Consider the following 16,955-nt stretch of genomic DNA (forward strand, 5'->3'; position numbering starts at 1 on the left):
TAATCTTTATAAAAACTACATATACCAATAAAATTGTACCAGTTTCTTTCTAATGATTCAGTACATTTTTATTTCACTGGCATTAGTGTTATTCAGGCAAAATGTATGCAAAATATGTATGAAAAAATAAAATCCACATGCACCAACAGTGAGATCGTAAATCACATTTTATTTTAAACCATTTTGACACGAGCTGTGATCTGGTGCACAGATCGTTCTCAAACTGGACGTCAGATGATTTGGAAACCATCAGGTGCGTTCATGTGCTCAGGATAAAGTCTGTCATACTTCCACGTCGTGGAGTGTTGCATTCACAGGATGTTTTGGTTGATACAGCTGACTGTGTGATCACTGGGTCCCTGCGGGGGACTGAGGAACTTCTCTAATAAATTTACAGTGTGTGATGCATAAAATATATCAAGCAGCTACAGTTGCAACATATTAAACTCTGTGTGTTTCTTTACATTCTCTACACCAAAGTGTCTGTCTGAAGAAATAAATGACAGTGTACTGGTTTTACTTGTATTCACCAGTCTCATTCTCTGCTGAGTTAGTACCAGGCTGCCGGATCTGTCGAGTCCAGGCTGAGATCCTGATGCCCTCTGGTGTTTTTCCAGGTCATGAGTCGCTGCAGGGCCGTGGGCGAGGCCGACGCCACGTCAGCGGCGTATGTTCTGATCAGGGAGTGAGCACGAGCACTGCCCACCGACACCTGACAGAAGCAGAGCCGGACAGAGGAACAGCTGTTAGTATGTATGAGGAGACACAGTGGTGTCTGCTGGGTGTTAGATGATTTTTCTATCAGTCTTTACAGTGTTGTTGTCATTGCTTGTATGAAATGGAGCCTGTAGTGAGACAGTGTAACAGTATGAAGTCTGAGTGTACCTGTGCTTTCTGCAGCAGAGCCATGTTTCCTATGTTACAGGCGACGTCATAACTCTGAAGGAAGCATTCGCACGCTCTTCTGTACTGAGCCTACAGAGAGGGAGAGAGAGAGAGAGAGAGAGAGGGAGAGAGAGAGAGAGAGGGAGGGAGGGAGGGAAGGAGGGAGCTGCAGTTCAACGTCCAGTGAAAAGAACAAAGGTTTCATTGTTAGAAATAACCTGAGGTTCATAAATTCTAATGCAATGAATGAATGAAATTTTTAATGTTTGATAAAGCTAATAATCACTTAAAACAAGATGTTTTTTTTTTTTAGATCTGTGAGAACATTTGTGTGTGTGTGTGTGTGTGTGTGTGTGTGTGTGTGTGTGTGTGTGTGTGTGTGTGTGTGTGTGTGTGTGTGTGTGTGTGTGTGTGATACCGTGGTGAAGTAGATATTGCCCAGACACAGGCAGCTTTCCGCCATCTTGGGTTGCAGTCCGTTGCTTCGCATGATGTCGACTAACTTCTGCAGACACTGGATTGTCTCATTTATGTTTCCCTCACTGTCACAGACACACACACACACACACATTAAACATCTGTACTGGCACTGGCAGGTAGGCACAGGTAAGTGTTCATCATGTGTAAGGGGACGTGCAGTGAGGACTCATGTCCATGTAAACACACACAGTGATTTGACTGTGTGTGTGTGTGTGTGTGTGTACCTCTCTATAGACTTGGCCATAGCCTTGTAGGCCTTTCCCAGTCCATCAGCGTCCTGCAGTGTGCCACAAATCTGCATGCAGGTGTTGAATAACTGGACACACACAGTTTTGTTACTACACACAAAAATAACTATCACATTCCTTTTAAACATGTCTATATTTTTATTTTACGAACAAGTACCCTGAGCCTTAGAGCTCACTACAGCACCAAAAGTGAATTAATCTGAAAACTGTCCCCAACAAAAGCATAATTTCCTCCTGTTTGTTTGATAAAAGCTACAGCGAGCAGCTGACTTTGGAAAATCACTGAATCTTTTTAAAAGTCAAACTACACATTTGTGATTTGTGGCGTTGAGACGCAGCTTGATTTTAACACCTCAGGCCGATCTCACACTCAGGTACCTTCTTACCTTTTTGGCTGTGTCATGGTCTCCTGTGCGCTGATAGGCCAGTCCCAGTCGATAGGCGGCCTCCCCTTCAATCTGTTTATCTTCAGCTGAAACAGACATAAGTCATAAGTCAGCCTCGTTTGTCCCAACACAAACTCTCACACACACCACCTACTGTTTCAACATGTATGCATTCAGACACAGGCTGACTGAGAACACCTACACTCCGTGGCCATGCTGTGGCCCTTGTGGAGCAGCTCCAGAGCCTCGCTGTAGTTTGCCGCGTCCAGTGAAACTTCAGCTAGCTGGTTGTAGATCCTCCACAGTGCCTGACGGCCCCGGAGCCTCAGGGGCCGACCGGTCGAGTCCAGCCAGCCGCCGTCCTCAGCCTGCTTTAGACACAGCTCTGCCTGGTGCCTCGCCTCCTCCAGGTCTCCTGCAGGGCCGAGACGATCTTTCTGATTCAGTGTGTGTGCGTGTGTGTGCGTGTGTGCGTGCGTGTGTGTATGTGTGTGTGTGCTGTCCACCTTGCTGCAGGTAGAGCTCAGCCATGCAGGCCCGGGCCTCGGTAGCTGGTCTCGAGCGCCCCCCTTGCTCTCTGTCTGCACAGCTGTGGTAGAAGTACAAACTCAGCAACAGATCTTCAGGAGCTGAGAAGTACTGACCCAAAACCAGACGGTGCTCACACACCACCGACCACGAACCTACACACACACACACACACAAACAAACACACACACAGGGAAACACTGTGAGGGAAAACCTGCTAGCCTCAATAAATGTCTTTCTATCTTCCAAGCTGAGTAACAAAACTCCAAACTTTTATTATGTGCATATTTATTAAATTAAGTTGCATGTGCAGGTGTGCCTGCGCGTACCGATCCTTTCAGCCTGCTCGGCCCGGCTCAGGTGCTGCCTCATGGTCTCCAGCTTATCCTGCTGCTCCTCCAGTGGAGTCTGAAGCCTGAGAGCTGAACCAGGTTCAGCCGCCGCCCTCCGGTCTCGCTCAGACTGCAGCAGAAAGGAGAGCTCAGAGAACGACCTGAGAGGGAGACGGGGAAGAGAGAGGGGAGAAGAATGAGAGAATAAATTATTGTGTGTGTGTGTTTATATAAGCCAACAGCCAATCAAAGCGTAGATATTCTGACTGAAGTTCCCATAAATCAGCGTGTCTCCGTCACAGGAGCAGAGCACACACCTGTGGTAGCCCTCCTGAAGCATCTGCACACAGATGTTCTGTTTCACGCTGTTTCTGAACCTGGAGAAAGGAAAACGTGAGAGGACGAGTGAAAAACCTCACGACTCTGGGTGAAAACCTCCGTCCCACCTGATTTAAGCTCTACGCTTGCATCCTCACAGCGGCTGGTAAACAACAACAGCTCTCGGAGAAATAAACCCGAATTTGTTTGTCCAGCTGGTTACCGTGGAGACTGGACTCACTGTGCGATTTCTTCCTTGGAGAAGATCTGAGCCCATTTATTGGACACTGATCTCGCTTGTAGGGACTCCTGCTCCAGCCTCGTCCTGCAGACCACACACACACACACAGTTATTAATGCAGTACAAATGCTTTTCCACTTCTTGTTTGTGTGGTCTCTTTTGAAACACACCTGTTCTGGGAGCTTCTCCTCCATCTGACGCTGTTGGTGGTGATGTCCGGTAGAAACGGCCCGGAGCGCCGCCGTGTTACAGCAGAGTCCATCTTCACCTTGTCGGTCAAACTAAAGGAGACAGAGGCCATGAAGACGAGCAGCCAGCAGACAAACTCTCTCTGTACCTGTGAACAGTCATTATTTAGAGCCCAGGCAGGTTCATCTTCACGTGATGAAGACCAGCACAGTCTCCAGACCTAAACCTCATGGAGCTGAGGAAAGCAGAGGAAAACACGTGGTTTCCATTGTAGAAAGAACGTCAGGAGCGTGTTCAGCTGCTGGATGAGTTAAAGGTTTATTTGTTCTTTGCTTTACTTTCAGAAACACTGAGATGCTGGATTATTTAAAGGTGTTCTCAAACTCTTTTGACAGGTGGTTGAAAGCTCGGGAAAATAACAGTAAGTGGACCTTGACACAGCATTGGTCAGAGCTCCTGACTAAAGCAGGTTACCTTCCTGTATCTGTCCTTCACCCAGACACTGAGCTAGCTTGGTTAAAGTGAAGCTTTTTACCGGTAAAACTCACCCTGCGCGAACTTCACCGTCTCAAACTTCACTTGACAAACGTTGTTGTTTTAGTAAAACTCGTATTTAAGCTCGTGGTTTCATCCTCATGACGCTAAGTTCAGTTTAAAGCCGAAAACAGACCGTGAACTTAGGGCAGCTGAAACCGGAACTTCGCTTCTAAAACGCCGACCGTCACCGTGGCAACGCGGGGCAGGGCGGCCCGCGTGACAACGCACGGACGAATGGCTGAGCTCGTGCCCGCTGCCCGGGTCCATTCAGAAATCAGTAAACCTCAGAGGCGGGGACGAGCCACGAACAGTTCACCGTCATGAAGGTTTCTACCACCGAAGTACAGAGCACCTGATTACCTGCTTCACACACACACCTGAGGCTCCTCTGGTTTTCAACAGCTGTCTGTCTTTTTACATGTTACTGTAACATGTGTAGTTTATGCTGTTATGTTTACATGTTGCATGTTTCTGAAGCTCCTGGTTTATGATGCAGCTGCAGCTTTGATGTTGAAAACCTCGAAGCTTCTCACAAATCAGTTTCTCTTTGTTCTACACATCTTTCCTCTCAATCCTGTTAAGTCCTTTTAAATTTCAGTTTCAGTTTCAATTTTCTTTAAATCAAAGATAATATTAAAAGGACAGAGAACATTAAATCAGTGATACATAAGCTGTATGTTACAGAAAAAGAATTATATAAGGAATAACAGACAATTTCCTGTCAGGGTAAAAACCAAACACGCTTTTTTCAGATGCTGGATGTAAAACTTTTCCATCTCACCACAGCTGGGATGGAAACTCTGTCATACTCGCTCTGTGGTGGTGGATGTGTGTCGTTTCTTCAAAGAGTTCCTCATAAAGTTTCACGTTCAGGGTGGAAATCGGCAGCAGCTGAGACACAGAGGCTGTTTCCTGCTTCTCTCTGTCGCGTGTTCACAGTCTCTGGGTCTGATTTGCTGACAGATGAGACTCTTTGGATTTGGCTCGTTTGTTCTTCTCGTTCTAATTAGCTCCAAGTGTAATTTGTTCATTAACCAGCACTGCTTTAGAAGAGAAAAGTGAGAATTAAACCTTTTTTTTTTTACATAAACTGTTGTTCACAAAGTCGGTGGTCTGACACCAACGACTGTGTGTTTCCACTTCAAATAAAAACCTTCAACAAACAGTTTTTACAGTTACAATAAACATTTTTCATCTCAGCTGTAAAGTCAGGAAATAGTGAACTAAGTCAAATCTAATTAGCAAAATACATTTGGCCTTCTCTTTTGTTACTTGTTGCTTTATGCATGTCGAGATTTCTGATATCGCAGCAGACATGATGTGATGTGATGGTAACAGGGCATGAAATACTCCACACACTGATAATAAAGGAGAAGATAAACGGATGTAAACAGGCTGTAAAGCCATCTACTAATGCCTTGCTCAAGGGCTCTGAGCCTTGTGTGTGTGGTTGGATGTTGTGTGTCTGTTCGTGTGTGTGTGGCAGAGAGATCTCATTGTGTGGCTGCATGGTTCAAGTCACGTACAACCTCCATTTGTTTATCTCTGTGTGTTTACTGTAACAAACAACACACACGCACACACACACGCGCACACACACACACACACACACACACACACACACACACACACACACACACACGCACACACACACGCACACACACACACACAGTGACACAGACTTCTTTGTAAAACCAAATTTAGCTCTGACGTTGAGTGAATCTGAACTTTCTGTGGTAAAAGGTCAGACTGATTTAAACTGAACTGAAGTCAGTCTGAGAGAAGGTCAGAGGTCACGGCTGCCTCCAGATACACAGACATAGAAGAGAAAGGCTGGATGAACGTCCGTAGGCTGATTCAGACTAATACACACGTGATACAGATGTGTAAACACAACACGCACTGCACGTGTTGTTGTCAGGAAAGTGTCCTGTTCAGGACTGACACAGGTTGCGTGTCACCGACAGATGTTTAAACCTCTGTTGTGTCACAGCAGATCATGGACAGCGGGGAGAAACCTCCAGGATCATCTCAGAAAACGAAGCAATCGAGCATCTCGGAGAAGAATTTCAGTCATTTCCCAAAACAGAAATCACGTTACGCTGTCTTGCTTTAAAAGGTGAAACCAGTGCTTGTTTCACCAAGTGCATAAAAAGTTTTAATAACATCTCAGTCAATAACAGTTTAATGGATCTTTTAACTTAACCCCTGTAAATGTTCAGATATTGTTTTCGAGTATTTGGCTCATGTTCATGTTTCTCATGTTGGCTGAGATGGTGGAAGAGTTTGGAATAAAGTCAGGAGAACGGCCTCAGAGATGAACATTAAACTCCTGGTGTAATAAACCGACTCAGGCATCGCTCGTGTTCAAACGCGCCAATAAAGTAAAATTTGTCGTTCAAACACAGCAATAAATTTTACTGCCTCAATTTCCACAACAGTGTTTTATCAACAAACTCTTAAGTGGGAAAATTGGGTTAAAACTGGATTGGTTTCAATTACAGTAAGTGAGTGTGTGTGTGTGTGCGTGCGTGTGTGTGTGTGTGTTGTTTGTTACAGTAAACACAGAGATAAACAAATGGAGAATAAAGAACTGTGTAAACTTGTTTCTTACTATTATTATTATTATTATTTTAACTTAAAGGGAGGAGGAATGAAAGATGAGAAAAAATGTGAAGCAACAGCTGACGAAGGATGAAGAGGAAATGAAGAGAAAAAAGTGAGGAGGGGGAAGAGACCGTGGGGTGGGGGCGTGCGAGTATTCATGGCTATCAGAAAGAGAGCGAGAGAGAGAGAGAGAGAGAGAGAGACAGAGAGAGAGAGAGAGAGAGAGAGAGAGAGAGAGAGAGAATAAAACCGAGCTCCGTCACTCAGACTTCTTCAGTTCAGTCTGGACCAAGCAGAGCTCACTCTTCTTCTTCTCCTCTTATTTACACTGAAGTGAAGAGTCTGGATTTAATTTAATTAAATTTAACCACCAATCACAGACGGAGACTAAAAAACACAAACAGGTGAGATTCCTAACATTTTTTTCCTGCTACTTCAAAAAGAAAAACACTTAAGCTACAAACCCCAGCTCTTTGAGAAATCTCAGATCTGAACTAAGAGTCTAAGGAAATATTTTTTTCATTCTGCAGAGCTGTGCTTTCTAACCAACCTCCTGTCTTGTTTTCATTTGATCCAGAATCACCCAGCTTCATTCCTGACACCGTCTCTGCTCTGACTTCAGCCTTGAGAACATCTACACCCTCAAGAACTTACTTCAGCACTGATTCTGAAATTACAGTTGTGGGGTTTTAGGAATCAGAACAGGTTCTTGAACATGTTCTGTGGTAAAAGTCGGATCTAAACCAGGTTCTACAATCACAGACAGATCAGTTCTGAAGTTACAAAGTCTGTCACGGGAACGCTCGGGAGTTGGTTCAGGAGTCACAGCAAGCAGGGAATGGGACCCAGGTCGGGTTCCAGGCCTTCACTCATACCTGGGATGTTTCCTGTGCTGCTGGTCGTCTGGTGTTTGGCGTTTGTAGCTCCAGTTGGTTGCCACAGTAACTTCTCATCTGAGCCAGCCCTATCAGATCAGATGATGGCGGACCTGCCTGATTTCTACAGCACCGACCCACCTCTTGGACCTGGAGTGGACCGTCTTATCCAGGCCTCAGACCGAGAGCCACATGTGGTGCAAGCGACTGCGAACAAGCCCCCGTCTTCCTCCAACTCATCTCGGGCAGTTCACACACGCACAGCATCGCCCCCAAAATGTCACAGAGACACGTCTATAAAAACAGCCTTTAAGTACATCAACACGGTGGTGTCCTGCGTGATCTTTGCTGTGGGCATCATCGGAAATGCCACCCTGCTGAGGATTATCTACCAAAATAAAAACATGAGGAACAGGCCCAATGCTCTCATAGCCAGCCTGGCCCTGGGAGACCTGATATACATCTCCATCGACATACCTATCCACGTCTACAAGGTACAGCACAATTATACTCTTCCCCATTCATGTGGATGTCTACAAGTATTAGTTTCTCACAATAATGACACAATAATCAATAAGCAGCTCCACTTCCTGTAGCTTCACCTCTCAGCAGGACCTGAATGAAAAACAGCTTCCCCCAGTATCTGTGTGTGTGTTGTGTGTCTCAGGCGGGAGGTTGAGTGTCACACTGATAGCAGCACTAAAATACCCCACAAACTGAGATAACACACCACACACACACACACACACACACTGACCCTGTGATATTCTGTTAATATGTTAATGTGTGTGTGTGCAGCTCCTGGCGATGAGGTGGCCGTTTGCCGACAGCTCGTTCGGGCTGTTCCTCTGCAAACTCTTCCCCTTCCTGCAGAAAGCTTCTGTCGGCATCACCGTCCTCAACCTGTGCGCTCTGAGCGTGGACAGGTAACATTCACCACCACACCACAACATTCGCCAACGGATCCTTAAACCTAAAACCGAGTCGAGAAGTGAGGACCAAACTTCAATAAACTGACAGTTCAGCATAACAAACACATTCATATTTTATCCTGAAAGAATAAATCTTTTTTTTTTTTAACATACAGTACATTTGTGAAACTGTCACACCTTGTACCCAGGTATCGTGCGGTGGCGTCCTGGTCTCGTATACAGGGCAAAGGTGTTCCCACGGTAACGGCGGTGGAGATAGTGGTGATCTGGCTGCTGTCCATAGTGCTGGCTGTGCCGGAGGCCGTCGGCTTCAACATGGTCACCTTCAACTACAAGAACATGAACATGACGACCTGCATGCTGCAGCCCAACACGCCTTTCATGAGGGTGAGTGTGTGTGTGTGTGTGTTTTGAAGTTGTTTTGATGCTCCTTCTGATTACAGAGAGAAAACTACAAAGAAATGTGTTTGGAAATGTGCAGTTACCATTTCGACATCATCACATTCTCTTTTTATTTATGTAAAAAATAAAATTCTCTAAAAAAGTTGAATTCAGCTTGTTGACTCGGGGCAGAGGGTTAGACCCGGGTTCATCTGGATGTTGAATGGTCCGTGTGGGGAGACGAGTGGACGCTCTCGTCCATTTCCAGGACATATTTGTTGTGTTTCAGGGCGAGGTCTCTTTAACGCAGACAGTTTAGAACTTCATTTCCTGTTTGTGTCTCCAGATTGTGACTGAAACAAACAAACTGAGCCCGGGCACTCGAAGCTGAAGCTGGGTCAGCTGACCTGCTGTCATTTTAACAGCTGACTGAAGCTCGCGCCCAATAATGATGATTTTAGAATTTCACAAGAAGTGAATGAGGCCCCTGAGGAGCCTCCAAAGTCTGGTGCTAAACCACAGTCTACGTTCTAAGTGGGTTCAAAAAGCCTCCAAAGAGACTTAATGCGTTTTCTCTTTGCTCCTGGCTAAATGTTCGTCTCAGGAGTTTTGACAGGAAAGTCTCTGCAGTGTCCTGCACACGTGTGTCTCTGTGTGTTCCAGTTCTACCAGGATGCGAAGGACTGGTGGCTGTTTGGCTTCTACTTCTGCGTTCCTCTGGTCTGCTCTGCTGTTTTCTACGGCCTGATGACCTGCAAGATGCTCACACACCAGGAAGGAAGTCTGAGGATCTCACTGAGCAAACACCTAAAACAGGCGTGTGCACACACAGACGTACACACATCTCATGTATACACACATTTGGCAGTTTATTAGGAACACCCAGCTGAAACTAATGTAGTCTGTGGATGAAATAATAGAAGCACGTGGCCATGTAACGCAAGACGGTTCAACAGCAGCACAAACAACCATTATATTACCACCTCCCTAAAACGGTTTGTACTGCTGCATTCGATTTATCTCGACGTCCCTGACAAAGGTAAATGTCTCTCTACAGCGCAGAGAAGTAGCAAAGTCTGTGCTCTGCCTGGTGCTGATCTTTGCTCTGTGCTGGTTTCCGCTGCATCTGAGCCGCCTGCTGAAGTGGACCACCTACAAACCCCATGATGCACATCGCTGCGACTTATTAAAGTAGGTGTAGAAACATGTTCACAAAAAAAAAGTGTCATTAAGCGTCATTAAAAATGTTGTGGTTGTTGTGAATGCAGCTCATGTTCTGTGTTCTTCTTCTGTGGTTGTAGTTTCCTGTTGGTGCTAGACTACATCAGTATCAACATGGCCACCATCAATTCCTGCATCAATCCCATAATCCTCTACTCCGTCTCCAAGAAGTTCAAAAACTGCTTCAAGGTAAAAACCAAACGCCGCCGTGCTTCGTGGTCGAGCGTGTTGTGGTGATGATGGCGAACGAACCAAACAGCTGTGAATCTGCTTTTCCCCGAGTCAGCGTGACATCACCGCGAGGTCACAGGGTCAGAGGGCGTGAGACATACACAACATAAGATAAGAGTGAGAGAGAGAGAGGGAGATAGAGGCTGAAAGACGCTATCATCTGTTCTGGGATTGCAAGTATCTTGAGGACAGAGACCTTGGATAAAGGACTTGTGGGAAATGAGCAGAGACAGTGGTTTAAAGGGGCACTCCACCGTTTTACACAGTTGGGCTGGATGTGAGCACTGATCTCCGAATCATCCAGCCATCATCTACGGGGACTTTTAAACTTAAAATAAGTTTTACGTGCGTGCTGTGATGACTCGATTCCCACAAAGCAGATGTTTCACACAACAGGTCGCCCTAAACAAACCATTACAACCAGTAAGCCCTGCACGCACGCAACACTTAGCTCAGAAGTAGCCTAAAGCGCAAGGCAAAGTTCGCCTTCAGGATTTCACGATTCCATATTTACAAAAACCTACATTACAAACCGGAGCCGAGGAGTTTGAAAGATGAGGAGGTGGATGTATACATAGGAGTTTCTCATGAAAAGATGTCACAGAGTTGCATTATGGGAAATGTAGGAGTTCTACCACGCAGGGGAACACAGTTCAGGATGCCTTAGTGTTTGCTGTTTAGAGTTTAACAATTCTTTTTTAAACATCTGTCTCTTTTGAGTTCCCAACTTCATTGAGGTGAAATATTAAATCGCTGGAGTCCCCCTTTAATCCTCACCCACCGTCTCTCTCTCTCTCTCTCTCTCTCTCTCTCCCTCCCCCCCTCCATAGTCCTGTCTGTGTTGCTGGTGTTATTCTGGCTCTTTCTCTAACAGTATGCTGCCTCTCAACCATGGGACGAGTCTGCAGTACAAGCACACTGAGCACTGAGAGAGCGTGAGAGTCCGCATCTTCATCTGCAACACAACGCCATGACAACGACCACACAACCCTGCACTGAGACACACACTGCTGTGTGACTCTGTTTATACAAAGGACTATACCAGTACACTAATGTGTAGTTTTTACCTTTTTATAACATATTTATTCAGCTCTAAAAATTATATTTTATTACAAACTAATAATTGTGTGGTGATATGTTATACACTATGCGGCCAGAAGTATGTGGACGGCTGTGTTCACGTGCTTTCTCGCAGGTTTTGGTCTGAGGCTGCTTCTGTTTGACTGGTGGAGGCTGTTGGAGCAGATTACTGTCGGAATCACATGTTCACGTCCACTTACTTTTGACCACGTGGTGTATTTATTATTGTGTTGTATATTTAAAATACTCCCCCGCAGCTCTACCTGCACAGGGAGAAAACGTGTCTGGAGTTTAAAAACGCACTAGCACCCCCCAGAGGCTTGTTGTGTCCATTACACCCCACAATGCGAAGCTTTGTGGTGGACACAGCATTCGTCCTCTGTGCATCAGGAATGTCCACAGCAGCTGCCACTGAAATCTGTCAGTGTTTGTTAACATGTCTTTTCAACGCCACCATGACTTAATGAATAATTATTATGAATTATTAGTGAATGCTGTGTTTCCTGGGTCATGCATTTATCAATAAAGCTATATTCTCAGAGCGTTAAAGACCAGTTTTGATTTACGTGTGTGTGTTTGCTTTTATCGTGGCATGACCGTGGCTGTAGTGGCTGCAATGCACTGTGGGTAAACTGATGAAGGTGTAGAAGTATCTTTACGTCCTCCGGTTAAAATCCATCAGGGCTCCTCTGCAGGATGAGAGTTATTTCTCTGATCAGCTGAGTCAAACTTTTCTCTTATTTGTGGAGTTTAAAGAAATAACTGCATCAGTCAGTTGTGTTATTTTGTCGTATTCTGAACTGTGACAGCTGAAAAAAATTAAATGTGAAAAATCCGAACAATTAAAAAATATTTCTGAGATGTCACAGTTCATCGCCTGTTTGTGCGTCTGTGCTGCCGAACACGTGACTGACGGTGAGCGAGGAGGTCCAGATTCCTCCCGGTGACGCGGGCGCGTAAACACGGGAAACGGGGAGCACAAAACGCGGACAGCCGCCTCCTCCCTGTTCCGCCTGAAGAACGGTCGGCTGTTGTGACGGGTTACCGGATCGATCACCCGATCGATCGGGCCGCTGATCGGCTGATCAACCGAGCCGTGGTCGGGCGGAGGAGAGATGCGTTGCCTGGTAACAGGAGCGGGACCGAGGAGGAAAACAGGCCAAGCGTCGGTCTGAGTGAACATCTTCAGCTTCAGCATCTCTTCTGTCCGTCAGTATTTATTCAGCGTTAATCTCATTGGAACTGTTTCACTTCCTCAAAGCCTCCATTTAAAATAATAATAATACTAATAATTTTTCATTTTAATGTAAATTTAAAAAAAAAATCTTTGTAAACACTCTGTGCTGCGTTTGACCTCACTGCACTTTATGCTAATTAACTGTGGAGATATTAAGGATAAATATTTTTGTTTATGACATTTTTAAGGTTTAACAGATACCTGTGTGTGTGTGTGTGTGGACTCATGTGTTTTAGTCTGTTCCTAATAGAAAAGACATGCAGTTTCTGAAGATGCTTCAAAAATATTTCTGAAATGTTTTTTTTTCACATTATTTGGATCTTGTGGACTCGGGGCGTGGTCACACACACACACACACACACACACACACACACTGAGATTTCTCTTAAAATTGACTCTCACCTGTCACCTCCACTCACTCACCTGTTTCCTTCTTACTTCACTGCCTGGTATCTGCCCCCTCCTGCCCCGGCCTGTGGTTCAGGATGTGCCTGTAGTCTGAGGGTGAAGCAGCCGTGATGCCGTGCTCGTGTGCGGAGTGGAGGAAGTGGATCCGCCCGCTGGTTCTGGTCCTCTACGCTCTCCTGCTGGTGGCCGTGCTGCCACTCTGCATCTGGGAACTGCAGAAAGACAAGGTTCATCTGCACCCACCCAGACCAGCTGCCCCCTTTGATCAAGCCTGGACCTCATATGTCAGAAATCACTGCCGATGAGTTAGAGGTTGTTGAGTTGTTGTTTCTGTCTCTCTCTCTCTGTGCAGGTTGGGACTCACAGCAAAGCCTGGTTCATCGCCGGCGTGTTCGTTTTTCTGACCATCCCAGTTTCACTGTGGGGGATTCTGCAGCACATGGTGCACTACACCCAGCCTGAGCTGCAGAAACCGATCATCAGGTCAGATCATAATTTCACAGACTTTCCACAGCTGTAATAATTAGAAAATGTCCCTCAGATTCCTCTGAATAGTTCATGACACAAAATGAAAGAGTTAAATAATCAGCCACCGTTTGGAGGGAAACAGAGATGAGTCACAGCTTCTGCTGCACCGAAGACGCCTACAGTCACAGTAACTTGGTAATGATGCATAATATACTGCGCGTTCATTTTTGGGTGAATTGTTCCTTTAACAATAACAGAACAGAGGGGATGATACACAGAGACAGACGCACACAGACACACAACCCTGACACTCTCCGTCTCTGGCTTTTCTCCACTAGGATACTATGGATGGTGCCGATCTACAGTTTGGACAGTGTGAGTCATTATCACACACACATTTACACACTAACACACAGTGATCAGTCCACTTCACCGCTGATGAAACACACTCCTCAGTAACACACTCTTCTTTCTGTCCTGTGACTCCTGTATGGCCTTGGTGCCCCCCAGTGGCTGGCTCTGCGATATCCCAGCCTGGCCATCTACGTGGACACGTGCAGGGAGTGCTACGAGGCCTACGTCATCTACAACTTCCTCGTGTTCCTGCTGAACTTCCTCAGTAACCAGTACCCCAGCCTGGTGCTGATGCTGGAGGTGCAGCAGCAGCAGCCGCACCTGCCCCCGCTCTGCTGCTGCCCGCCGTGGCCCATGGGGGAGTAAGCTGCACCTCCGGTGTCACAGTGTACGATGGGCTGATGGATGTCGTAGCTACACGTGGACTTTAAATTGTTCTCCTTTCTTTTTTTCTGCCAGGGTGCTGCTGTTCAGGTGCAAGCTGGGAGTCCTGCAGTACACGGTGGTCAGACCCGTAACCACGGTGATAGCGCTGTACGTTTCTCACTGCAACCGTGAGGAAACCATCGAAGCTTTCTCCCTGTAGCCATGGCGACACCATTGAAACTTTCTCATACGTGACTTGTGGTAGCCACGGCAACACCACTGTTCAGACTGTAGTCAGACTAGCTCGTGGATACTTTCTGTGTTTTGAAGGTCAAAGGTCAGGCTCCGGGTTTGGCTTGAACAAACTGGCCACACTTTAACAGTGTGTAGATGTAAAATGATGATTTGGTGCCGTGAATAGCGTCAGCAGCATGTTGCTAATAAGAGCAGACGCAAGCTGCGAGTACTGCGTCTATTCTGGAAACGCTGACTCGTCTTCTGACATCCTGTGAAATGTTAAGGCTAATTCGGTGTTTCCTCTTTTGTCCCCAGCATCTGTCAGCTGTGCGGGGTTTATGATGAAGCCAACTTCAGCTTCAGAAACGCCTGGTCCTACCTGGTCATAATCAACAACATATCTCAGCTGGTAAAGACGCGTCCCACACACAGACACGCACGTTCCTGTCTGACATTAGGAGTTCATAATTTACTCCCGTCTCTCTTCAGTTTGCCATGTACTGTCTGGTGTTGCTGTACCGAGCTCTTAAAGAGGAGCTGACTCCCATCAGGCCTGTGGGCAAGTTCCTCTGCGTCAAACTCGTGGTCTTCGTCTCCTTCTGGTGAGGATGGAGGGAAGGGGAGAGGGAGGGAGGAGGGAGGTAAACTGTGCTGATGCACTCACCCCACCCTCCCCTCTCTCTCTTCAGGCAGGCTGTTTTAATCGCGTTCCTGGTGAAGGTAGGCGCGATCTCCGACAAACACACCTGGGACTGGGACAGTGTGGAGGCCGTGGCCACTGGACTGCAGGTACACACATTTACGAACGAATCATATTGCTTCCTCGCAGTCATGTGAACAGCAGCAGCTGATATTTAGCTGTGATGTTGTTGCTAAAAGAGAACTCACAGTTTAAGTTTCTCAACTTGACAGCAGAGAACAAAAAGACGAACTTCCGGTCCTCTGCTTTAATGATATTTACATCCATTTTCGCCACAGCGTACAAATACTCTGCTACAAGTGCAGCACTTGGTTTTGGTAAACTTTGGTAATGTTATAGTAAGTATTCACTTTCCATGCACAGAGGACTCCCTGAAAGTCTTCAAAAGCCAGAGGACAAAAATGGAGCCTCTGAGACAACAGTCAATTATTTTGGATCTTTTCACAGGACTTCATCATCTGCATTGAGATGTTCCTGGCTGCCATTGCTCATCACTACACCTTCACCTACAAGCCCTACGTACAGGTAAACACTTTGTCCATCACATCACTATGTCTATCTATCTGTCTGTGACACCGTGTATTAATGCAGTCCTGTTCGTCCATCCTCTCCCACCCTCTTTCTTCCGTCCCTCCCTCCATCCAGGAAGCAGAGGAGGGGTCATGTTTCGACAGTTTTCTGGCCATGTGGGATTTCTCAGATATTAGAGCCGATGTCACAGAGCAGGTCCGCCATGTTGGTGAGTATATTTACTGATAATCTTGTTAATCTGATCATTCTTTTTTTCTGATTACTCAACTTAACACTGCAGCTCAATTCTTTTATATTTAAAAAATATAAATCAGGTCGTACCTTCCTGGGTCGCCCCAACAAGATGTATTTCGGCTCAGCAACTCGACCTGAACACACCGAACACACCGGCCTCCTCACTGCGACCTCCCAGGACCCTGTCGCAGCGGCAGCCACATCGATGCCCTCCTCCCCTTCTTCCAGTGGACGGTACCAAGGCCTAGGCCACACCCACGCCCCCCACTCCATCTCAGCTCCTGCAGGATTCACCTCCTCGTCCTGGGAGGACGACAGCGACAGCTCCCCTCCACAGGCAGGCGGGGTCCAATAACAGGGCGACATCACAGCAAACACGCATCCAGGGGTGGGACTGCACGACACGATTCTGTATTAAAACCAAAAAAATAAAGTCGTGTCCACATTTATGAGAAAGAAGCTAATTTATTGAGACTAGGCAGAGAAAGAGTCTGCACTCTGTGACGTCAGAAGCCATGTTTGTTGAGAAACTTTGGTAATATTTTAAAATAATAACCGAGTTTTAAATGTTTGAAATCTGTATTTTGATGTCAGATTGATGTCATTTTGATAAATGTGCCTGTAGCTGTTGAAAGGAAGGGATATTTGATGGCTTCATCAGAAGAGCAGCAAGCTGTTGTCTTGGTTTTTCACTCCTATGGTGCTGAAGTGTCATTGATCCATGTTTCATTATTTGTTTTAATTCACAATAAATTAATATTTCAAACTCTTCGAACTGTGTCTAAGGTCTTCGATCCTCAGATCCTCAATTTGGATGAGGACTTTCTGAAGAAGCATTTTGAAGTTTGGATCGACTCAGGGGTCTGACAGTACGGAAAGATGGACTAACACACTCCTGGTTTTGGTCTTTTCTCAGGATTTGTTGACAGAATTGCCAGATTTATCCTTT

The 16,955-nt window shown here is 46.0% G+C and overlaps 3 protein-coding genes across 8 annotated transcripts; 2 read left to right on the forward strand and 1 right to left on the reverse strand.

Annotated features, from left to right (window-relative positions):
• Positions 1-155: 155 nt before the first annotated feature.
• On the reverse strand, positions 156-7,764 carry ttc29 (tetratricopeptide repeat domain 29). Of its 5 annotated transcripts, none has more exons than XM_041031669.1 (13): positions 7,627-7,743; positions 4,926-5,187; positions 3,589-3,699; positions 3,419-3,502; positions 3,177-3,236; positions 2,857-3,020; positions 2,506-2,682; positions 2,202-2,414; positions 2,000-2,085; positions 1,590-1,681; positions 1,304-1,427; positions 886-975; positions 156-712 (listed from the first exon to the last, which is right to left on the reverse strand). In XM_041031669.1, the coding sequence occupies exons 2-13, from the start codon at positions 4,949-4,951 to the stop codon at positions 551-553; spliced, it is 1,389 nt and encodes a 462-aa protein (XP_040887603.1). In that variant the 5' UTR covers positions 4,952-5,187; positions 7,627-7,743; the 3' UTR covers positions 156-550. The 5 variants fall into 5 exon arrangements, with proteins under 5 accessions (XP_040887603.1, XP_040887604.1, XP_040887605.1 ...); XM_041031670.1 differs by having other exon boundaries at positions 4,926-5,184; positions 7,627-7,731; XM_041031671.1 differs by lacking the exon at positions 4,926-5,187 and having other exon boundaries at positions 7,627-7,764.
• LOC121177366 (endothelin-1 receptor-like) lies at positions 6,997-12,010 on the forward strand. Of its 2 annotated transcripts, none has more exons than XM_041031681.1 (8): positions 6,997-7,155; positions 7,329-8,120; positions 8,425-8,552; positions 8,747-8,945; positions 9,603-9,755; positions 9,997-10,130; positions 10,241-10,349; positions 11,266-12,010. In XM_041031681.1, exons 2-8 carry the CDS (start codon positions 7,590-7,592, stop codon positions 11,311-11,313), a joined length of 1,302 nt encoding a protein of 433 aa, XP_040887615.1. In that variant the 5' UTR covers positions 6,997-7,155; positions 7,329-7,589; the 3' UTR covers positions 11,314-12,010. The 2 variants fall into 2 exon arrangements, with proteins under 2 accessions (XP_040887615.1, XP_040887614.1); XM_041031680.1 differs by having other exon boundaries at positions 11,222-12,007.
• Positions 12,011-13,211: 1,201 nt separating this feature from the next.
• LOC121177369 (transmembrane protein 184C-like) lies at positions 13,212-16,777 on the forward strand. Its single transcript, XM_041031684.1, has 11 exons — positions 13,212-13,343; positions 13,469-13,599; positions 13,923-13,959; positions 14,095-14,300; positions 14,398-14,472; positions 14,857-14,950; positions 15,031-15,143; positions 15,231-15,330; positions 15,689-15,766; positions 15,887-15,980; positions 16,087-16,777. Exons 1-11 carry the CDS (start codon positions 13,227-13,229, stop codon positions 16,359-16,361), a joined length of 1,320 nt encoding a protein of 439 aa, XP_040887618.1. The 5' UTR covers positions 13,212-13,226; the 3' UTR covers positions 16,362-16,777.
• Positions 16,778-16,955: the final 178 nt, after the last annotated feature.

This window comes from Toxotes jaculatrix, chromosome 23, assembly GCF_017976425.1.
Source record: "Toxotes jaculatrix isolate fToxJac2 chromosome 23, fToxJac2.pri, whole genome shotgun sequence".
Lineage (NCBI taxonomy): Eukaryota > Metazoa > Chordata > Actinopteri > Toxotidae > Toxotes > Toxotes jaculatrix.